This window comes from Falco naumanni, chromosome 12, assembly GCF_017639655.2.
Source record: "Falco naumanni isolate bFalNau1 chromosome 12, bFalNau1.pat, whole genome shotgun sequence".
Classification (NCBI taxonomy): Eukaryota; Metazoa; Chordata; class Aves; order Falconiformes; family Falconidae; genus Falco; species Falco naumanni.
In genome coordinates this window covers 23,638,727-23,663,062 of record NC_054065.1, presented here as the reverse complement: position 1 = coordinate 23,663,062, position 24,336 = coordinate 23,638,727, and the positions used below count along the sequence as shown (strand labels likewise).

The 24,336-nt window shown below is 39.1% G+C and overlaps 1 protein-coding gene across 2 annotated transcripts in view; it reads right to left on the bottom strand.

The window, feature by feature from the left end:
* Positions 1 to 3,784: 3,784 nt before the first annotated feature.
* KCNK2 (potassium two pore domain channel subfamily K member 2) overlaps positions 3,785 to 24,336 on the bottom strand; it is a 104,158-nt gene continuing 83,606 nt past the window's right edge. For both annotated transcript variants that reach the window (XM_040612372.1, XM_040612373.1), the window contains exons 6-7: positions 20,460 to 20,599; positions 3,785 to 6,057 (exon numbers count right to left, since the gene is read on the bottom strand). In XM_040612372.1, coding sequence (XP_040468306.1) covers positions 5,740 to 6,057; positions 20,460 to 20,599 — 458 coding nt within the window. In that variant the 3' untranslated portion in view covers positions 3,785 to 5,739. The remainder of the gene's footprint in view (positions 6,058 to 20,459; positions 20,600 to 24,336) is intronic.

Sequence of the window (24,336 nt, the reverse complement as noted above, 5' to 3'; positions counted from 1 at the left end):
ATTCGTATTTCTAGTCATCTAGCAAAGTTAAGTCTGTGTTTCCCCTGAGCCAAACAGGACTAAAATACACTTACTGTGAAAGTCAGCAACATTTTTCAGGCCTCCCTGTTTAATTTGAAGGACCAAATAAATAGTGCAAGAAAAAAAAAAAAGGACCCATCACTAAACTACGATTTAAAAAATCATTTCAGGCTGTTGTTCACATTCTGGAGAATATAATATTGTTATTTATTACTAACAACAATTAGTACATTCCTATCAGGATCTCTATTATATGCATATTACATGCCTTTCTCTGGAGGACAAAGATCTGGCTGCATATAATTAGTCTTGTAGAATTAGCTAGAATTAACAATTCAGTTAATAAAGTAAATGCTTCTAAAAGAGTTTCTCACTGGGAATATTCATTTGCCAAAGTCAGACTAAAGATGTCTATATGAACACTCTTGTGACATTGCCAGAAAAAACAGTGCACCCAGAGCATTTAATGAACACTACTAATAACAATTAGTAACAGTGGAGACAGAACACAACATATTATCCCAGTTTTAGTCACAAAGAATTATAATACCAGTAGCTTGGCCATAGTGTACTAATTACAAACCACAGAGAAATTAGTTGCTTTCTCTATTAGCAACTAGACTGGAAAAACAGCTAAACATTCAGAAATAACTAAAACAGGCAAAAATTAATATATTGTTTATTACATCACCAGTGTAAACTGCTGTAACTCATAAAAAGCTGTGAAATCCATTGGTTTTCTAAAATACTGATTTTAAATTTAGCTATAGTTTCAAATCGCTAAGTTTACATGAAACAATAGTCAATGTACCAAGGTGGGTATTTTAGTCAATTTAAGATGATACAACAGTGTCACTATGTAGTGAAGGCACAAATACAACTGGGCCCAGAATAAAAAGCTGTGTAAGCTACTGCATCAGCTGTTGTATGTATAAAGGGTAAAATGATGTTGTTACACAACAGGTACATTACCTGTTTATAAACTTATTCAACATATTACTCTGAAAGTTTGTGAAAGCATGATAAGCAATGGCCTAAAACTGAAATCTTCAAATTTTCCAAGTGTAATAAACCTGTTCCAACTGATTCTCACACAAGCTCTTTACAATTGTAACAATAATTTGGCAAAGCAGAGAATGCTTGCTCAAATGCAAGAGTTAGCATTTTTAATATCGCTGTGTAGCTCAACAGCTTTTTATTTCTAATAACAGTAAATCAACATCATCTTTATTTTTCCCAAATTTATTCACAGTAAGGTTATATTGTTCATTTAAAACTGCAGGGCAACACAAACAAAAATCTTATTTGTGTGTTTATGACAAAATAATTACTTTAACTCTGACGAATTCATGTAAAAGGTATGTTTCTCAATATATAAAATCTTTTCCTTTCAAACAGTAGTGCAACGTAGGAAAGGAAAGGTAATTACCACATAACTGTATGACAGCAATTAGAAATATTACTGCTGTATTTCGACACTATATTTAGTTTCCCTGACAGGAAAATTTCCTTCCCAGGAAATAAATCTATATACATATATAGGCTTGTGATGTGCATGTAGGGTTGAGTAGAGCAGAGCAGCCTTCCATTTCTTCCACAGGGCATGTTGTGTACCTATTTAGAGGTCATTGGCATAGAAATAACGCTGGAGAAGCGAGAACTCCAAACAAACATACAGACCAGATTTTCTCCCATCTGCCATCTTGGTCTTATGTTCTGCTCAGTGACCCAAGAAAGGTCTGTTCCAGTTCAAGGGTGATCCCTTTAGAGGTCCAGCACTTCTGTGGGCTCCTATGTTACAAGAGAAGGAAAGCTGGAGGGTAACAAAAAAAGTGTCAGGAAGAGGAAGACACAGCTATAACGTTCATGAGATTCGGCAGGCTTCTGGGTTTGATCCTTCCAGGCTGTTTGCAGCTCAGACAGCAGCACCTCAAGGCTGCCTAAATACCAGAAAAAGGAGGACAGACAGCCTGGAGCTACAAAACACAGAGTGGATGCCAAAGCAAGCTCTTGCGCTGGTGCTCAAGCAAGAATGGGGCATGGAACAAGTTCTCTGCAGCTCCATCTCCCTGCCTCTCATGCAGGGCTATCCAAAAACTGAGGCTTTGACCAACATAGACACTTTACCAGATGTAACACACTAGAGAATGCAAAAAAAAAGGCAAGATTATCACAGGCAGCAGTAGAGAATACAGATTACTTCTAGCTGCTGCTTTATTTCAGATCATTTTTATTAATGTATTTCTCAGTGTTAGTGGAAATGTTAAACTATTTTGTTAGGTGTCACATGTGCCTTTACAGATTCTGATGTGCTACGAACTTGTCTCTCATCCAAAATGTTTTGCCAATGTCTTTTTTTTTTTTTTTTTAATGGTATTTGATTGGCAGTGCAAAAGAAAGCAACCCTCTACGAAACTGAAATACCATTTTCACAAACTTGCTTAAGTAGCAAGTATTCGTACGGTCTGGAAACGTCCCCATGCATGCGTGAAAGGAGGTTACAAATGGATTTTCATTAAGTGCTAATTCACACTTTCATCACTCCATACGTGGAAGAGAAAAGTGAGCTACGCAAAATTTCCTGAGACAAGACAGACAGGTTAATACAAAAGTCTGCTCTTACAGAAAGGAAAAGCCTCTATAGATTTCATCAAATTTTATAAATGCACTTCACCATCCTCAGTATTTGCAGTCTATCACTCTAAGTGGAAAGGGGAAAAAAAAATAATTTCCAATAACATTAATGGTACTAGACACATTTGGATTGTAATGACTCTACCTACTTATACTATCTGGATTATTGCATCTTTTCTTCTTCTTCAAGTTATTGAACTTACAAATAAAGGATTTCATTGGTTAATGCTTTGTTCCAAACATGTAAATCTAGTTTGATAAGGTAGGATAATTTAGAACAGTATCTTTTATATATAAGTTAACAGAGGTTCTTTTCCCAGAGATCATATACAAAGCCAAGGTAAATAAATGCTGAATGAATTTATGAAACATTATGAAATGCTAATATCTGAAGACTTGTCACAGGATCTCAAAGCAACCTAGTATTTCCAGCAGGTCCTGAGATGCCCCAAAAATTCTTTAAAAGGAAAGAAATCACACAGACATTCACTTCTATAGGTTCATAAATGGAAACAAACTGGTTAGAATGATCCAAGGATTTAATCTAAAGATATCACACATTTCTGAGCATCAAAGACAATTATTAAATGTTACCAGTCCCTTTCTAAACAGGAGAAGCAAAAGCCACTGAGACCCATCGTATGCAAATCAGATTGGAACGATGTAAGGAAAGGATCCTCTTCACTTACCACCACGTGGTTGCAGGCTATCGTTCCCTTGGCCAAGACCTAATTAAAAGAGGCCATTGTAATATATCCACTGCAGAAGTGATGCTCCAACGTGAAAGGCTACTGGCCTTGGAGCTGCTTGTTCACACCCTTCTGCAGAAGGTTACCAGCAACCACAGCAGAACCGGCAGGACAGCAGGTTGGAGCTCCCCGCACCTCCCTCAGTGCAAAGATGGAGCCATCACCATCAGCTCTGTAGAACACGACAGGAGAAACTGCAGCCTGCCGAGGTTTTGAAACGAAATAGCAAGAAACACAACTTAAGGTACAGCAACCAAAGAGCATTATTTTTGATATCAAGGAAAAAAAAAATATCTGTACTGAGTCAAGCCTTTATTGCTAAACCAGCTTAAATTAAAGCAGGTGGCAAGCTGCTATCCTCTGTAACCAACAAATGCACAAAAATCAGTATCACAAATTATTTCTTAGCATTCCAATTGTAGCAAGCAGGAGATTCAGAAAATTTTCTTTTAATTAAAAACTTTATTTTTCATTACAATTCACAGTTTATACATGGCAAGACGAACCCTTGCCATGTGGACATTCAGAACACTGTGCTGGGGAGACAAGGGTCTTTGTTATAAGAGCATTGCTCGGTGCTGTGTCATGGAACTTCCTTAGTTTTAAAAGCGTACTCTCTGTAAATGTTAATTGACTGATATTTACACTGAATTGACTGAATTTACATATTAACTTATATTTATTAGAAAACAAGCTAAGCATCTGAAAAACATTAACATTCATATCTTGCATGTTATCTAATGGTCAGAGATGCTGTAAGATTTGCCACTTGAATCATGCCCAATCAGCAAAGTCCCATTCCTAAATTTACACAGAGCCTAAATTATTCTTTAAGGCCTGTTCTATTCATTTTATGTACAGCCAGGTTACAATAGACTAACATAAGAAAAAAATGCAAAATTATCCATTCCGTCCTGCATTTCTTCCGAATCTCGCATACACCTATAAGCAAAACAGAAGATACAAAATAAATGTGTTTTCTTAAAACCAATAAAGAAAACCCATAGTCTGGTTTAGATCTGTTTCTCATCAGCCTATCCTGTCTGAACAATCATCAGTATTCAGATTGTGCTATTTATCAGCTCTTCTTCATGCCTGTACTTATATTCAGAGCCATCTCTATTTGAAATGTAGAAAGTCACAGTGATACCAGTTTCAATTGCATTCCCACGTTAGTCACAGCTCCGGCACAGGCAGCCACTGTACAGTGTAACATTCAGGTAAGCACTCCAGCAGGATTCCTGGGTAAAAAAATCATATGGCATCTGGTGTGATGTGACTTAAGTTAAGAATCCTTTCCATAGAGCAAATAGCTGGCAGAAGTTTTATGTTTATTAAAAATCGCTGTATTTTTCTGCATTGTTTTCTGGATGTGGTTATTAGAATACAGCAATTAAAAGCCTCTACTGCCTCTGCTTAAAATAGTATGTTTTATTTGCTCTTGTCATCTACCAAGTAATTTAGTGATCAATAAGCTGCAGATTTTTTGGTACATCTGACGCAGAGAAAAACAACTGCTGAACACTGCTTGAAAAAAAAAAGACCCAAAAAGGGTCTTCAAATTCTGCAAGTCAGTGTGAACGAGTATCAGCTGGACCTGAGTAAAATAAAATGCTTCTGGGGGACATGTTTGCAACTTTTGAAACTGCAGTGCCTTTAAATTTAGAGCTAAGAACATCATTTGATGATTGTTGAGTTTTGGCATTCATTCATGCTGGTTGGTATCTTCATGACAGACACCTTTAAAACGCCATCGTATCAAGAAGAATGAAAGCTCAAATGAAATACACTTCTCATGCAAAAAAAAAACCCAAAACCAAAACAACAACAAAAAAAATCAACCAAACAAAAACCATACAGGAACTGTAGAGGTTCTGGTTCTTCAAAAGATAAGGCACTGACAAAAATTTCTTAGGTAAAAGGCTGCATAATAATTTCTTGCCATTTACAAATGTGTTGTAGTCCAGAAATGGTCCATTCCTAGGCTCAGTAAGGTAGACCCTGAAATTTTAAGGACTGATCCCTCAAAGCTACATTGTTACCATAAACAAGTGTGATTCACTCTTGAGGCCATATGGCACGTTAGGAGAAGTGAAAAACAGTCTGGGCAGATAAAGGCAGAAGACATTGCTTGTTCCAGCATCTTTCGATAACAGGAGTGCCATTCATCTTTGTGTCTGAAGAGATGCGATGGTAACTCTGGACTGTAGTTTCTGTGGAACTCATGCACACACATAAAATGCTATTAGCATTGATCATCAACAGGGTGGAGAAAAAAAGGTGTATGGCTAGTCTAAGCCAAGAGCTTCTCAAAGACTGGGATCCAAAGTCACGGCTACTTAATGTTCTCAATAACGGCTATCTCTTCTGCTGCACAGTGTGGTGTCAAACCATTCATGTAAATGCTGTCCGTCTTTGTCAGAGCTGGCAAGATGTCCTTCTCACTGGTGAGATGGTTGACTGACAGGGTTCTCTTGCAGGGAGTCAGGTCTTGGTTGTGGTTGACGGCGAGTTCTGCAGAGAGCTTCCTTTTGATAGAGGTAGCCCGCTGGAACTTGTCGTAGATCTCCACACTCAGGCGCCTTCGAGTTTCTTTGAACTCTGCTGTGACGTTGGCTGTCCACTCCGCAGCATGGGCTCTGAATTCCCCTACCTGCGGCAAAAATGGGAGAAGGAAAAAAATAAATAAACAAAAGGAAGCATTATGGGGCCAAGTACTTTAGGCACTGTTTAGGCTCCAGAGCCCAGTGAGAGAGCAATGTGGCTTTGGGCTGTCAAAAAGCTGCTGCTGCTGCCAGCACAGATTTCTTGTTCAGTTGCCATCAATAGAGGAGTCTGCAGCATGAGAAATGTCACACTACTAAGAGTTAAAACCGGTTCCAAAAACACAATAAAAATCTTTTCTGCTAATTTTTCCTTAATTATAGGCAGCCAGCAATGCAGGGAAGCTGCAGAGCCCTGACAGCTGCAGAGTACCCAGCTGGCCAGGGGATGCTGAAATCCCAGCAATCCGGGCTGTGTTCTGTATTGTTACTAGGGTGCAGAGTTATTTATGAGCACTTTTACTGTCTCTGGATAGATCCCTGGGAGACTTGGCAAAGAATTTTCTAAATTTAGACAGAAAAGCTTTTTTAAAGGGCAACGTCAGCTGCTTGTATTCTCTCTTTTCTATGCTTGCTCAAACGTAGCACCAATACAGTGGCTGTTTCAGTCATGTCAGCAACATGTCCGCTTACCACCCCGATTCCCCTGAAACGACACAGTAAAAAGCAGCACGCAGATAGTTGCAGAGTGGGACTTGGAGAGCTGCTACAGATTAGAGCCCAGGGAAGTGCAACCTGCCCGCCAGTCGCCACTGCTGCACGATTTCCATGCGGCGTCGGGGGGTATTTCCCCTGCGACACGCACATCTCCAGTCACACCAGCTGCCAGGCACCAGGTTGTACCACCGCTACCCTTTCACGAATGTATGTAGATCCCCGCTCTCCAGTTCTTGTGCTCTAACTCTCAGTGTCCTTATACTGACAGGCTTTAGAGCTTTATGGTAAAGGCTGATCCACTTTCATTAAAAGCTACCATCATTTTTTAGTCTTTAAGATTTCTTTCCACCATTTTGGTGATTCAGTACTAGGAACGCTAGAGCATTCCATGAGCCCAAGCTCTGAGAGTAGGGCTGAGGAGGGGGAGGAAGACAGCTGCTGGCACAGAATCCCAAATTATACTTATTTTTCCTCAGATATGCATGAGGTAGACAGAACAGCTCACCCAGATAATAGTCCGAGGTGAACTATGGCCTTGTACTTTATAAGATTTTTATATTTTTGCTCCTGTACTTCAACCAAACCGCTATTACAATAACAAATAAGTTCTATAGGTAATTAAAGGAGGCACATTTTGAAGATATCTCATTATAACTGCAAAGGAAATAGATTGTTTCTCTGCAAATCTCTGTTTTGTAGGGAGTTTAAGAGTTGGAAAGTATAGCAAAGAGAAGATAGACTGCTGATAAATATAACTCCAAAGCAAAACATTTTAGAAGAATTAACTTAAATTAGTCTAATTGCTACTGCTCAGTCCAGAATTCCAGTCATTGGCAAGCAAGCTCAGACTTGGTGAGCACAGAAACAAAAAACAAAAACAAAAAAAAGACAACAGAGAAATATGGGGGTAAACCTCAGAGAAAAGCAGCCACAGGCTTATTCATGCTTTGCAGTGCAGTGGAAAATAGGAATATAACGAAGGCAGAAAACAATCAGCTCACCCAGGAGTGAAGGAAAACTTTCCCCCTCCAGAAACAAAACAGAAAGATCTCTTTACCCAGGGGTCATTTTATTACATTTGTCTCGGCTTCAGTGAATTACACAGATGACTAATGTGGACCCATTATGTATATTTTCTAAAACAAGGATTATTATCTGTAATACACAGAGGATTCACCCAGCTGAATTATTATTAGTATTTAAATTGTGCAATTAGGATCAGACACACTGCACTTCAGATCTGAAAATAATGAAATCTGCAACGCTGAAACATTTCAGCTGCTACAACATTTTTATCTGTAGTAAACAAGTTATAAAAACATGGTAAGCAGCATCAGTGTACACCCTGGGGCAGCTTTGTCCTTCTCCAAAGCTTTACTAAAGGCAGGCTGCTCAGGTTCTGGAGCGTGCTCTGTCCAGGGGAGCAAAGAGCCACTATACAGGTTCCTGTTTTACCCTACACATCTGTACCCCTCATCAGCTGTGTAAGCATTTGCCAGACCAGTTATTTTGCTCAGACATACATCCCTGGCATTGCACATGGCCGCATTCAAGGGATAGTATCAGACCGCTACCTTTAAAATTGTGTCTTGGCAACCTACTGGAAGCTACAAGCATCCTGAGCTGTTCTCCCCCACCCATCCACCCCCACCGCCTATGTTTTTTAACATTCCTTTTACTAGTAGTTTCAGTTCCCAGTTCTCTCATGTTTTCCCAGAAAATTAAAACACCAGGCCATGCTTCTGACAAAGGCAAGACTATGTAACCCCTAGGACAGGCTCAGAATCCCCTCACTAGCCCACCTCACCGCATGGTGGTGATGGATCTGATGCTGCTGTATTTTAACTCATGCATGCAAGTTATTCAGGAGAATTTTTAGATTGCAGTTTTTAGGCCACCTGATGTCTAAATTCTAATTAGATTTGGTTTGGGAAGCAAGTTTATGCAGCCAGCTGAAGAACATCATTAAACATGCCTTTGGAGATGGGCTCACGTTCCAACTAAGGTGATGTGGAACATGAAGATAGTGGACTCAATTCTATCTAACCATAGACCAGAGCTACGATGCTGTTTTACATTAAAATCATAGAAAAAAATTGAAAAAATGCAGTGCTATTGCTAAGCAGAATTGAAATGTATTAGTAGTAAAATAGAGGTAACTGGCACAGCATGAGAAACTAGAGGTTCAGTGCTGTGTGAACTATGCATGCCCCAAATTACTACTTTCAGCCCCCAGCTTTTGTGTGAACCAAATGCACTCAAAAAAAATGTTATTTCTTCAGAATAAAATTCTCAATTGCAGAGCACTCATGGACTCAAGCACAAGAGAGTATAGGAAAAGTGCAGTTTTTAACTACCAGTGTACACAAGCAACTTGCTCTTAGAATTTGATCCCTCCTTTATCCATAAGGTCATTTCTGTATATGCTCAGGTTCTTTCTGTCCTTAGGGTATGACATTTTATCATACTGCATTACAACTCCTCTTCATCGGGGGGCTGACAGCCACAAAATGCCTTATGCAAAGTGATTGAAATGCCAGTTGCCTATACTGCTCAAAGAAACACCAAAAATTTAATGTACCTACCTAGCATAACAATTATTTACTTCTCTCCAATTCTCTTGCCTCATTACAGCACGCAGCCCTGTAGACTCTGCAGCTGTCATAGTCGGGGGCAATGTGACACGAGGACAAGGCCTCTTAGTCACAGAAATTTTTGACATTTAAGTACTTTACATAAGGCCAAACGACACTAAATACTTCAGAAGTAACAGGAAAAACATGTCACAGTGATAGCACCTGACTCAACCGTACGATACACAGCACTAATCTGGTGATGCTGCTCAATTCTAACCTTCGTGGAATAGAAATGCCATCAGTAACAGGACACAGTCCCTAGCCCAGCTCCAGGATTGACTTCCTCTGCATCAAAATCCAAATTAGACTGCAAGGTGTCAGACATATTTCACAAGGAGCATCAACTCTAACGTATTAACATTGTACTTTGAATGTCAACAGCTAGTAACTTTTCTAGGTATTTATGAAGCAATACCCTACTACTGCCTTATGGGTCCAGGGAATACAGTTCTCCGCGACATATTCTCAAGAAATATGGTGATGGTAACACAACTAAATATTCCACACACCACCCTTCACCACAAAAAACTAGATACTCTTCTATCAAATAAACAGTGTTGACTCATTTCCTTGCCTTTGCCCATACCAGGCTGCCTGGCCTCCAAGCTACCACTGCAGATGGGCCTGTATATCCCATACATCCTGCATCATATCCGACAGCCCCATGGGGATGTCTCAAACACCATGGGTCATCTCCAGTAGCATCTCTAAATGTCTATGTTAAGGTGTCTCTACCTACCTGTGGTGGAAATGTCACATCTACTCTATTGGGATATAATGAGGAATAGCCTCAACAATTCTAAAGTGTGTTTACATATTCCTGCTAAACTTCAGATTTTTTGGGGGGTTGTCTGTTTGCTTTTAACTATACATCAAAGAAATAAGTCATGAACTTCCCGAGTGACCAGTTCCCAGGCTGGGCACATATGTTCTCACCAAAGTAATTTAAACACAGACATACTGAATTTGACAGAACTAGGAAAAACGGTGGACATTAAGCAACCATTCCTTCACGTACTCCTGCCAAAACCCATCTAAATTAATAATGACCTAAAAGTGGCTCTCAGCCAATATCACTGATGAGACCCAAACTCTCTACTCATTTTCATCACCAGCATGTTTTAGCTTTCTCACTGTCTAGCTGAGCTCCGTGCTTGGACAGAGGCCAACAGCATAACACAGAATATACATATGTCCAGGGGATGCTACTGTTAAAAAAAAAAAAACCAACCAAACAACATCTGAAGAGACTGAAGCACCTGCTTCATTCTTCAGAACATTTATTCTAATTCCTCATGCTTGTCAGGAGTTTGGGGATCTTTCTGGATGCTCCGCTTACAACAGATATCCAAATAATTATACAAACAAAACTTCCCACCATCCAAGATGACCATTCATCCTGTTAAGTGTCATCTGGACAGCATAAGCCATAATCTTTACACGAGTAATCTGTACTTTGAATTAAGCCACATCTGTGGTCTAACAGAAAAAAAACCCACAAGCCTAATTAAGGACATCCTTAAACAAACCAAAATAAGTAGACACTTGCCTGACTTAACTTTGCTTAGTTTTTCTCCTCTCTCTTAGGGAGATTCTTGAAAAAAACTGAAACATTACAGTATAACCAGTTAATCTACTTATCAAATTGGAAGAAAGGTATCCTGCTTGGACAGAACTCAGATACATGACATGAAAGTTATGATATACTTGGGATGAGCTAAGCCACTAAGTACCAAATAAGAAAAAAAATCAGCATTATATATACTATGCAAGCAAATGAAAAAATATATTTCTAAATAATGTGTTTAGCTTCCTCTTTCATAGCTGTACTTTATGTTGCTTCCCTTTGGCATACAGGACTCATATATTTTACAATGGCCATGTTAGTGCAAGCCAAAAAAATGAATTAAAGAGCTAGTAGGTGAGCTGGAGATATCCATCTGACTGCATTTTAGGAGGGGGAAATGGCCTTCCTTACAAATATTCTTAACACTCTAGAAGTTCCTCAGTATATAATTGCTAACATTTATCCCTAATGCATTCTCCAGAGTTTTGCAGCTTCATTTTTGTCTCTCCATAGTACTTTTCCTGTTACTTAAAAATAAAAGATCTAATTACCCTCTCCATGATATGCTACTCAGGGACAAATCTAGAAAGAGCATGTACATGTCACATTATCCAAGCAGCAGAGTACAGTACGTAACATTTTGTCTTAGCTTTCAAGAAACTCATCCAGCATTTGCAGAAATCATTCTTAAAGTCCCACTTAAAAATTGAAATGGAAGAAAAAAAAATAATGTAGGTACAAAGAGTGCTGATGGGTTTAACAATGCAGCTGCTGGGCGGGTTGATTCCCTGCATGGGTAGGAAGTTTGTCTATCTGCCATCTCACTTGCCTGCAGCTCTGGGCAAGCACACACCACCTCTTCCCACCTGAGCTACTGCTGGCCGCGACTCTGTTCACTGCATCAGTTGTCCGTAGGCTAAAGAAGACTGGAGGGCAGGAGAGAGAGACCAGTCTCACAGATATTTTTTATTGAAGCCTGTGCATTTCTTGTACATTCAGTCTTATTTACAGTTCAACTCAAATTCCTATCCCAATGATCTGGCTTTTAGTATTTCTGTAATTATATCATTATTGGTAAGTACCCAAACCCCACTGTACTATAATCTGTGGGCAGGTACTGAGAAGACTGTGCTGTACTTGTCTTTGAAGGTAAACGGTACAAAATGCGACACAGAAATACCACAGGCAATAATGAGACACCTATGCTGAGGTTTCCCAGGTTGTTTAACCACTATCTTCTATTCCTTCATTCTGTCAGGACTTCAGCTCTGTAGCTGAGAACTCTTCTACACCAGGTCTTAAAGCTACCAGAATTTAATTTCAAAGTGACTGGCACAAATGAAGCACTAAGTGATCGATGTTTTGGTTCCCCTGGCTGGTATACATGTTCCTCTGTTTTTCAGGCAAATATTACAGGGCACAACATTCTATTTTGTGAAATTGCCATCTTCTGGAGCAACAGACAGTTGTATTTTTGTAGTCATGGTGGTCAGAAATGTTTTGGGAACAATGCTCTCCCACTGGAAATGCGATTATTCAGTCCCATAATAAGCAGTGTTTGTGAGTTCATTCTGGTGAGCAATGATTGTTTGGTTTCACCCACATAACTTCCATAAGCACATCTGATGCCTTGGATGAAATAAGCTATATTCTCCAATGGGAATGCAGAGAGTCCATGAATTTTGATTATCTTTTTGTGGAGGAACATCTATGGTGGCAGCTGTGGGAATATGTTTTGAGGAGATGTGACAGATGGCAGATGCAGAAATGGCCCTTCTGCTCTATCATGGTCTGATTCAACAAAATAAAAACAGGTAGCCTACAAAATAAAAAAAATCATGTCTACAAAACCAGAACCAGATATACTAACAGTCACCACAATTATTTTGTTTTACCTTTTTTTCCAGAAATATGAACACTCCTAAGTTAGGTATCTCCTCAGAACTATTACTGAATATCGCCCATCAGACAATCTTGGCATAGAGCTGCACGTGTGTCTCAACACGGTACACAAGTTATTGGCCTGATTATCTCAGTCCCTAATGGTCTGCTTGCTTAACTTCCAAAGAAAAAAAAAAAACAGATGCTGGCTTTTCCTATCAAAATAAGCTTTTCTGTTTAGTGGTTTCACCTACCTCAGAGAGCCATCCAACCCCTCTTTCAACCTGGTAAGAGCGAATGACATCCACCTGTATCAACCACAAGAAACTATTTAGGTGTACTTAAAGCTTCACCAGCTGAACCTAAGGTGATTCAGGAGAACAGCATGTATTCTCTGTCTGCACTCCACAGCCAACGTCTCTGCTGCAGCAGAAATAGCAAACCTTTTAAAAATTACACTAGAAGCACAATGAAACCCAAGCCACAAGCAGCTGAAAGACTATCTCCACTTTCTCCCCCGGGAAAGAGGCAATGACTGTTTCAAACTCAGTGGACTTCTGTAGCTTATAAAGATATGCTAAAGAACACATAACCAAAAAAAAAAAAAAAAAAAAAAAAAAGCTTTTAATTTTGACTGAGTAAGGAAAGGCTGTTGTAACTAAATGGTCAAATTCCAGTAAAAACGGTTTATTTTTTATCTTTCTGATGTCAATACCTGGAGTGATATTTGTGTGAAACATTAAAGCTCTGTTGTAGTTGTTCATTGCTAACTACTATTACAACGGCATTCACCCCTTGTAAAGGAAAGTATTCCACAGTTTCTTCAGTCCTTTTTATCCGTGACTGCAAAGCAGTTCCCTCACTGTCAACTCAACTTCTTGAAGATGCAAAGGTATTCTGCTGAACTGGCTTTGTCTGGGGATTCTTCCAAAAGACAGCTATAAAATGCATACACACTCAGTATTACTAACATGTTTTGGCATCTTTTCCTAACAATATCCAAGCACTGAGATTAGCTAAAAAAAAAAATAATAAAGTTTTCAGGAATGTTAATCATGAAGATGTGGGCTGAACAGATTCCAGATTAAATATCACTCTGTCAATAGAGTTAAATCACAAATAAATCTGTCACAGTAACCTAAAGGAATGATTACATCTTGTCTCCAAAAAAATCAAGATTGCCTAATGTAAACCATGATAATGTACATCCAGGAGTCTTCATGGGTAATTAACTCCAAGAAACAGCACTGCTATAACTGCACTGTCTTTAATCAATTTATCTTATTATGAAGTATAAGTCACTTGCTCCAGCTTTATTTTTGCAGATTCAATAGCTCTTGCCATCACTGCCTGGTTGCAGCTCACACTGGAGACATTTCCATCTCCCCTGACCCATCCAGTTGGCACGGTGAGGCCAGGGGAGCACTGTGGGCAAGCAGGGCCAGGGGCTGGCAAGCAAAGTGCCAAAAATGCCCCCCTGTCCCTGGCAGGCACAGCCTGCTGTGCTGTTCATGGCAATATGTTCAGATAGCACATCTCTTGTAATCAGCACCACACAGCATCACTTCAGGACCTGGTACTTAACACGCAGTAACAAAACAGCCACCTCTAAAGGGCTTCAATATGCCCAGCTAAGAGGCACGATATAAACAATATAAATCACAGCAAATTGGTAACAGTGTAGATACTAGTTTTGTGTGTGTGTGTGTGTGTGTTGAATCTGAAGTTAAGCAGGGCATCGCATGTCCAAAGTACGTTATGAGGGCAGACATCTCACAAAAGTGTCAAAAACCATCAGCAGATCGGTTTTCCCGGGACTCTCAGGACAACATGTTCTTTCATATTCATTACTGCACATAGTAATACACTGTACTTGTATGAGTGATCAATACTGAAACTGAGTATTACAGACTGTTGCTAGGGCAGGACTGAGAACACCACCAGGATGACATAATCTCTTGAGAAGGGAACAGATCGAATTGTTTTCAAAACCTTGCGAGCCATTTCTACCTTCTCCTTACACCAATACTGCTCTTCATACATCTCCGAGACACAGAGACATTATGGAGGGGCCCATACTCGCATCTTTCATCTTTGGGGTGGTTTTTGTCCTGTTGCTAGTCCAATTTGACATGAGACCCATGGCTTTATTTACTGTAGAAAGATTTTCTAGTTTTCCCCATCTCACAGAAATTATTAGTAACAGTCACCTTTTCGAATGTGGCTATTTGTTCTCAAATACACTTTTCTGTACATCTTGGATGGACTGGAAAAAACCCTTAATGCTAGGCAAGCTTCTCTTCGGATGGCTCATTTGCCATTTTCATAGTTCTCTGCAGTTTCTTTCCAAAGTTGAGACCACAGATCTAGGGACTGTTTTCTGGCAATATAACTTTTTTTTTCTTAAAACAGCGAGAGCCAGGTAAAGAGCTCACCGCCGCTGAAAGAACCCCCTCCTCTGTCGTGCACCCCCACTGAACAGCCTCAGAGGGGGGTCTTGCCTGGTATGCCAGTTCAACTCACTAGGACCTTGCAAAACTGTTTCTCATTTGAGCCCACTCATTTTTTCATCTTTTCATGCATACAGCCTTCATTTAGGGTCTGTCCTTTGGGAGAGGAGTGATGGGTTCAAGTTCTCTTTAGGCTGGGACCCTAAGCCTAAAAAAAAAAAAAAAAGCTGGGTGAGCACCTTTAGCCTGATGCTGGTAAAATGAAAAGCCAACAAGTATTATAGGGAGTGCGATAGTCCCCATGGCATCATCATGACAAGCCTAATTCTGTTTTGACAGATAAGAGTGACAGCTCAGTCACTGGTGCCAAGAAGATTAAACTGCATGATGATTCAGATGAGTCAAGTTTGTTTAATTTGTAATCTTTGATATTTATAAACAATTGCCTCTTGAATGTGTTATTTCTCATAAAATTTTAGGCTTGGTCTTTAAAGCTGAATCCCTACTGTGCAATTCAAAAGACAGACACCCAGCATGAAAAATCACTTGTCCAAACTGAGCTGAAGTCCAATGAGTCAGTCATCTGGATTCTTGATATACAGTGAAGAGAACAGGCTCTTCCAGGATGCAATCCACCTCATATGGTAGATGTCTTAACAAATTCAAGTGGGTCATGCTAGAAATACTCATTTCCATCCAGTAACTATAAAGGGAATGTTGACGACTAGGTCAGATGTTGCTGTCTACACTGGAGATGAATCCCACCTTCATTGACTTGAACAGAGCCTGGACTAGAGCTTAGAGAGAATATCATGAGGCCAAGGGACATAAGCACTTAATTTAAAAAAAAATAAATTGGAAATTTATAACCCAAATCACTGAGGTTCTTGCTTGGGTAAGCATTTTTGCTAGAAACACTGAAATTCAGAAGCTGCTGCACACCAAAAAAAATATGACTAGGAAAAAAATTCCTGCTGAAATTTCACCTTTCAAAGAGACTAAAATCAGAAGACTTTAAAAGTGCTCTGAGTAATCAGAGTATAGAGAATAATGAAGAGGAGGGAGTTTAAGGCAAGCTAGTACAGCTGAAGCTGAACTTCAGAGACAGATCGCCTACTTAAGATTACAGCACACAGCATGTTCCAGTGACTTTCTGACACTTCATCTATCTTACTGTATGAACTGCTTCCAGCAGCAGATCTATCCTTCCAAAACTCCTACTTCTGTCTCTACTTGTCTTTCACTTCCCTCCCCATTTGATGCGTTCAAAGTTCTCAAGAGTATTTCAGGAGACAAAAGCCACCTGAGCAACTAACAGACATTCTGGTTACCTGGAATTTAGTATCAAAATAGAGCATTACTGTGGATCAGTGCATATCTGACCAGATATTTTTGTCTCAGTTACATTCGCATATGGCAAACATTCCTGGTAGTATCCTGAAAAAAACAACGATGTTTTGTTTTGTTGAAACAGTGAAATGCATTATTACTGCAAAGTCTTATGTAAACTCCTTTTAAGAACAACACAACTGCATTAAGAAAAATATGAACAGGAAGGTAGATATTAGGTGATATTCATTATCAGCATGCCCACTTCCTGGAATATGGAAGTTTCTATTCACAATATACGCCCTACATATGCTACAATAAACTTTTTTTTTAACTATAGGCTACAGGAAAAGACCAAAAGATTATCACAGTTGCCTATCAAAAGGGATATCAAATATTTAGGCTGATATACAGCTTTGGTTGTTGAGGGGAAGTAAAAAGAAGGGCATTTCAATACTTGCAACCTCTGTCCTCATCCCAAACACTGGCACAATTCACTAGACTTGGCTGCTATCAGCCCTCAGACTGCTGAAACCAACACAACCGAGCACTACTGAAGGCTCTGCTCCCTCCTGTATCTAAAACATGGTAGGTTACTACTATTTTTTTTGTGAAAGGTATGATAAAAATCCTAAACAAAATCTTTTTTTATTTGTAGGTGTTGATACCCATAGTGAGTGGAGTCCTGTGAAGGAAGATTTTCAGGTTTATATTTCCTAGAAAATATATTAAACTGTTTCAGTTTTCAGATTGCATTAATTATGATCCTATGGATTTTCTCATAGCCTCTGTCTTTCAGTAGATTTCAGTAGCTAACATTGTTTCTAATTTCAAAGGCTAACTTTAGGTGTAATAAGATGTTTTCCCAAGGACTGTAAGAATGTTTCCTTAAAAGACAGTTAAAAAACATACTTAGAACTAGGATTTTCCATTGCGCTCTTTTCTACTATTTGTAGTAGTATTATTGTAGCTCCAGAGATGTTCCTCTGATATAATCTGCATCCATGGACGCTGGAACAGAGCATCGTAAATTTAGGTTTAACTGAAAAAACAGATGAGAACTTCAGTCTCCTCTGGCTTCTGCTGGCATAGAGGAGACTTGATGACTACATTTCCACTAGACTTCCTTAGCTTCTTCACTCAAATTTTCCTAGGCAGATAATAAGGATGAGCTAAGAGCAGCAGTTTTATCATAAAATTCTACCTGTAAAGAGAATATTTGTGCAACGCTTCTGCTCAAACACAGCCAATCTTACAACAAAATGCAATCAATATATTTATAATCATTTTCTTCCTACAGAGTATCATTAGGATAGAATACAGAAATAAATTTTCATGGTTTTTAACTAGTACACAACTTATTCTATGCCATAATTCAGTTCTCAAACAGGTCTCTGTCACTTTTAAGAGTGTTACATTTTTAAACTGCTAAAACATTTTCTTTCTGTCATGAATTCTCAGACATGCCTGAGCAATGGGCTAAGAAGGGGAGAGGGGGGAGATTTCTGAACATCAGCGATATGATTAATTGAACAAATGGTACCAATTATGTCATGTCTGTCTTTAACCTAATACCGAAGACATTTGTATACAGCAAAATCCTGAATACCTGCATCAGCCAAGAGAATTTGGCTATACCTTAAGAATGAGGTTTTCCTTTCTTAGACAAAATGAATATCCTTGTTTAGGCTACAAAGGTGAGAAAGAATGGAAAGATGAAATAGGGCATACATTCCTGTTGCCTGAGAAAAGAAAGGTTGGCATAGCACCGTGCTGTATAACCTGGCAAATGGAGTTATACTTTATAAAAATAGGGATGTATTTAAAGTTTTAAAGGAATCCATGAATTTGTCCAATTTGTGTTTCTTTAAACCTTTTCCAGAGTTAGTCTATACTGAACTAGCTTCAGTATAAAACAAAAACAGATATTACAAAAATTCAAACCTTCTTAATATATTATCATCATTATAATAATATGGATAACGAGACACTAAGCAAGATTAAACCCCCAGTGTGCTATGTACAATTGTATACTCAAGACAGTAAGACCTCTGGATAAGATGCTGTCTAGATAAGAGAGGAGTATCAGAAAAGTGAATTAATGACAAGATTAATTCTAGGAAGTAGTGTGAAGAGCTCAACTGTGTCACCAGTGTCTGAGGAAATGCAGCAAAACCAAGCCTGAACAAGGTATTTTTGCATAGGCCCAAGCCATAGTGTCTCAGCCATATCATGTTTTCCCAAGAATCCAGAAACAAGTAACCCAGGAAAATTAAATGTAGCTCAATAAATGCTCCAAGTTGAGAACAGTTAGACCATAGGAGAGCGTACAGGGGAAACATCACACATGCCTGCCCAGCCCCTGCTTTTTCCTAGTGCAGAGGGAAAAATAGGCTCGACCAACCTAATTCTGAAGTTCAGAATAATGAAGAAAAAACATGCAGGTTAATGGCATTTGAAGTGATCTGTTGGTTTCACTGCAACCAACGTAAATTGTGCAGGTTAGGTGTTAAGGAAACCCTCTGTGCTTTTCCAGAAAATAAAATGGGGATCCTGCAAACGGGAACATTTGTATGATAGATACCTGATGCTCCATATCTGTGAAGGACACTAGTGAAGCTCACTGTGTAAGGGAAGTTATAAATATCCTTTCAAATTTACAGCACAGGGAGAAGATAATACTCTTTAAACTGATCAAATTAAACATTGTCCTCTGCTTCAGAGCTAAATGTTTACGAAATGCCTGGTAAAAGTGTACTTACAACAGACCTGCCGCAATGCCACAAAACAAGCACAGCAAGGGCAATGAAAAAGAGCTGCCCACGCTACACGCCTTGCAAAGCAGGCTGAATCCTGCCCCGGTGCCCAGCTCACACCCTCCCACCTGCCGTCACCGTCACTACTACCCGCCGGTCAGGAGGCGGTGGAGACCGCCCAGGGTCCGTAGGGGTAAGCTACCCTCTACAGCAAGGTCTTTGGGAACTCAAGGATTGCCAGGATTACATCCAGGCATCGATGCTGTGCCCTGCAGCTAGGAAAACAACTCAGAACAGTGTAAGCAGTAGGCCACTGCACAGTAACCAACATATTCATTCCATCAAAAAGAAAATAAGAGTTTTTGTATTTGAGTAACAGAAATGAACTGATGCATGCAGAGGAACTGAGGTTAAGTTAGAGGGAAATAATACGTTGCTTAAAATTAATTTATTTCTCAAACTGCTAGCAAAACCTGAACCATGGTAGCTGCAATCAAAGGAAGTTTTATTTATCCTCTAACATTTTCAAAACCAGGACAGTTTTTTAAACGGCAATTTAAAGTAAAATATTGTAGCATCACTGGAAAGATAAATACACATTTAGAAGCAAGACTATATTTGAACTGAACACAACACACCTGACTACAAATAACTAGGCAGGCTGCTAGAGATATTATGGTAAAATACACCCAGGCATGTTTAAAAAGTTCATTCCAATACCTTGCACAATATGAAAGATTAATTCTCTTGCCACTATAAAAAGATCAACGCTCTCTTGAATAAAACTGTTTAGTCATTTAGTATTTTTCTTTACATACCTGCATCCCATATAGAAACAATCAAAGCAGAATGGTTTTTGCCTCAAAAATTAAGGACTATATTCTACTGTCTAGAATAATCCTGTGAGAGAATTTTTTTTCCCCATAAGTCAGGTGCAATCGTGCACATACACTTAATTTAATAATACATTTAAAGTAATTTTATATGCAGCCATGTAAAAATCACTGTGTTTGACTAGACTGCTACAATTTTTGCTGCAGTTTGAGCTGCAGCATATACTTCATACATAAGCAGCTCCGACCTAGACCCTAAGAGCAAAAGCAGCTAGTAGCTTAGCTGACTTCTAACCAAAGTTTTTTTAAAGTATTATTTCTTCCTCTTTCAAAACACTCTTACCTCTTCCTTTGTCTTTTTTGATATGACTCTCAGCCAGTCTCCAATCATGCTGAGGACAGCTGCAAAGTAAGCAAGCCCAACAAGGATCCAGAACCACACCACTGGCTTATAAAAATCTAGGTACTCAATATCTGATCCCCCTGAAAAACAATACAGTTAAAATTAAAGCAGATTTAATAGTTATAGATGCAAACCTAATTTAAAATTAATTCTTTTCCTAAAAACAAAGAAACAAAAATCAGGTATATTTCTTACAACTTCTATTTTCTTACCCATGCAAGCATTCATAGCAAAACATTTTGTTGAATTTGAATAAACGATGATTTAAATTCATCCACTCTTGAAAACACAGTTTAGAGTATGCAAGTTTTTAGACAGCGACTGCCAGTCATTTGTAATAATAAAAAAATGAACACAAACTGATTCAGCTTCTGAATACAACGTTATTTAAGGTAGAGGTCATTGGGGACAGCATGAATGAAAGGACTTCCCACCTGTTCCAAGCAACAATGCTGTACTAAATCTTACATATTGCTCTAGAATACATAATGTGTTCATACCCTGAGAAATCTGATTCTGCAAGGACTCTGAAACACATCTCAATACTTACATGAATCCTTTAACCCTAGTGAGGAACGGCACCTGCATTAACAAGCATCCCTGTTGGGTAGGCAAGCAGCAGCACCTCCACTTTGCAGAGGAGGAAACCAGGGTGCAGGGACATGAGCTGAACTGACCATACTCACAAAAAGGTGAATAAAATAGATGTGAGCTGGAGGCACCTGTTTTGAATCCCACTGCCATAAGCACCGGTCACTTCCTTCCGGTGTTAAAGTAAAAAAGGGTAAGTTTCAGCGACGTCTGTAATGGAGCTTTGCGGTACAGCACAGCTATAGAGAACAGATGCCGCATTTCCATGCAAGAAAAGTTATGCTCGTCCGGAGCTCTTGACAACACAGAATAACTCACTTTCACATCTCACAGTACAATAAAACAGAAGCCTTAAACTTCCAATTCAGCTTTACAACGACAAATAAAATCAGGATCCTAGTTTGGGTTCCTGCAAGTAGAAGTTTGGTGGGCATCTTATGCCCACAGCTGACGATACTCTACAGTAAAACCTCTTCAGGCACACTGAAGTAGCCTGTATGGGTACGTAATATGTTGTTTTCTGTATCTGCATCCTGTACTGAAATTGTCAAAGGAAAATTGCCCCAAAATATCAAGCACCTTGTTAAAGTAACAAGATTAACTTTCATGAAGAATAATGTTTTTTCCTAGCTGTTATCATCTAATAGTCATAGGGACTACATGCAAACAACAAATAATTTTACTGATGGTATGACATTTTAACGATGGTTACTTTGTATGGATGGAAGCCCTCAGACAGAAATTTTATTATGCCCATTTCAATAAGCCTTCTCATCAATAAAAATCCATTGAGTTGTAGTGTTTTTTTCAATTACCCAAGAGATGAATCCACATTGCAGAAAAGGATATATTTTGACACCTGCACAGCCACAAGTAAGGGAGAAGACAGGGCTGTCTGGAACAAAAGACAGCCAACCACCGAAGGGTTGAGTGTGCCACAGTCCAAGAGAAATAAAATATCAGAAATGAAGCAACTTGTTAATATCATCCAGTAAAACAGGATTTTAGGGATGATTTGCCCAAAATTTGTTGTCATTCAAAAGATAGTTGACTACCACCATGCTTTTGCTCTAGCAATGAACCACACTTGGTGGTTCACCTTCTTTTCTAGCTGTTCCTACAATGCACAAGAAAAGTATACTCAGCTGGTTTCTAATTATTGGTGTGTTAAGTTTACAAACTGAAACCTTAGCTCTGCAGGGAGCATTTCCTTCACAGTTTATACCCGATTTGTTTACAGCAAGGTTAATTACCAGGGCAGGAGTTAGGACACATTCATCTTCAGTCAAGAGTTTTCTTTACTGTCTGGCCAGGAGATGGCTCCATCTAGCCATGCCCAAAGGAGTTCAGTTTTCCTAAAGTTAGAAGGGGTCAACAACCCTCTAGGAAAAGGCTTAACAGCTCAAATCTTTATTAGCTGTTGAGTGTCCGAATTTCAAGGACTCCTCGGGTGAGGTCTCAATTTAGTGCAATACCAAGAGGAGAGACATACCCAAGGATGTTTTGTCCTCAGATAACTGCCTCCTATGATGCTTAAACATCATGGAGCACTATAATGCAGTTACCCAGGAATGCCGTGAAATAGGATTTCACTGGTAAGAAAGCATGATCAGAAGTCAACTGTACTGAATTTAAAGTAAATGGAATTCATTAACTACTGATTTACAATTCACATAAATGGGTATGAATGTATACAGGTAAATGTATTTGAACTGAAGCATATGAGATTTCATCTAATGATTTTACAGGTAACATTGTAAAAAGCATATTAACTGATACATCTGCATGGGGTTTTTATACCGTAATTTTTACTTGTTAATGCTATCTTGGTTTTGCAGAGAGATTTTATATAGCCCTCTAGAAAGTAAAATGCTGAGAAGGCAGAAGCTGAACTTTGTTGTTTGTTTGGCAAAACCGATTTTGTGGGCTAAGGGACAAATGGCATGCACTCACTCTTTAACTAGAGGTGTCACTGCCATAATCTTTAACTAAGAGCAGCCACAGTTGATGGGCAAGATGCAAAGATTCGATCCAAAGTCTCTCGAAATCTATGAGAAATCAAAGACTTTTTCCATCCATCTTCATCACAGGCTACTGTATTGCTGATTGCTGCTGCCACCATTCTTACATGTGCCAAGCAACTTTTAAATTATTTGGGATTTTCAACACTTTGGAAGTTTTATGGCCCAAACACATATTCCTTACTGAGATGAAAAGCTCTGTGTTTTAGTGAAGGGTGGCATTAGAGAAGATTTCAGGGGCACATTGGGACAGATTCTGGTTCTCCTGGATCAGGTTTTCAAATATATGCATTTTTTAATTTATTTACAAAAACCAAGTATATTAAGTAAATAATTTTCTTCATTGTTGCCACTCTTTTCCCCACTCTTTCTACAGCTAACTGACTTGAAATAGAAACATGCAATTATTTCTGTAAAGCTGTCTGGTTTTGTTTGCATTTTTGCTTCAAATGTAGAAGCAGAGAATAGAAAGTGCTACTGGCATAAAGCATCTTAATTCCATACCAGCACAAATTTCTGGGTGATTCACAAGTTGGCCCTCCAATCCAGGAAAAGTTTTTTGGTTTGTTGTTGCTGGGTTTTTTTGGTTGTTGTTTGGGTTTTTTTTAATATTAACAGTACAAATGATTCTGGGTATAGCAATGATTAAATCCAAATACAGTTTCAATTGCAGAATAACAAGTAGCTGTCCAGCATCCCCATCACAACAAACCCGGCCAACAGGCTTCATCCAGAGACATCACTCACCCCGCTCCAAAGAAATATGGAGGTTCAGCCCTGCCTGCACCTTGGAAAGAATTACTTGAGGGCTGCAAACAGGGACAGAGGAAGGCTAGCTTACGTGAAGACATGGAAAAGCAGCATGCTCGGGACAAGCTTACATCACAGTGTTTGTGAGAGAGAATATAAGCAGGCCATACAGTTACTTGGTGCCGCTCAGCGGAAAAAGAGCTACTTCAGAGTACAAAGTGCAGCTATAAAAACCACTCCTTACACGCTCTCCTATACTAAATCAAGCAAGACATGGCACGCTGGCTTAAGCTTAAAGCGGGCTGCGTGGTTCGCACTAGACAGCTGCTATTATGGACGTGAAGTCCTGAGGTGGCAAACACCACTTTCAAATTAAAAAAAAAAAAAAAAAAAAAAAAAAAAAAAAGACACAAAGCCTGTGGGAGAGCACACAGCTCTCTTACAGGATGCTTGAC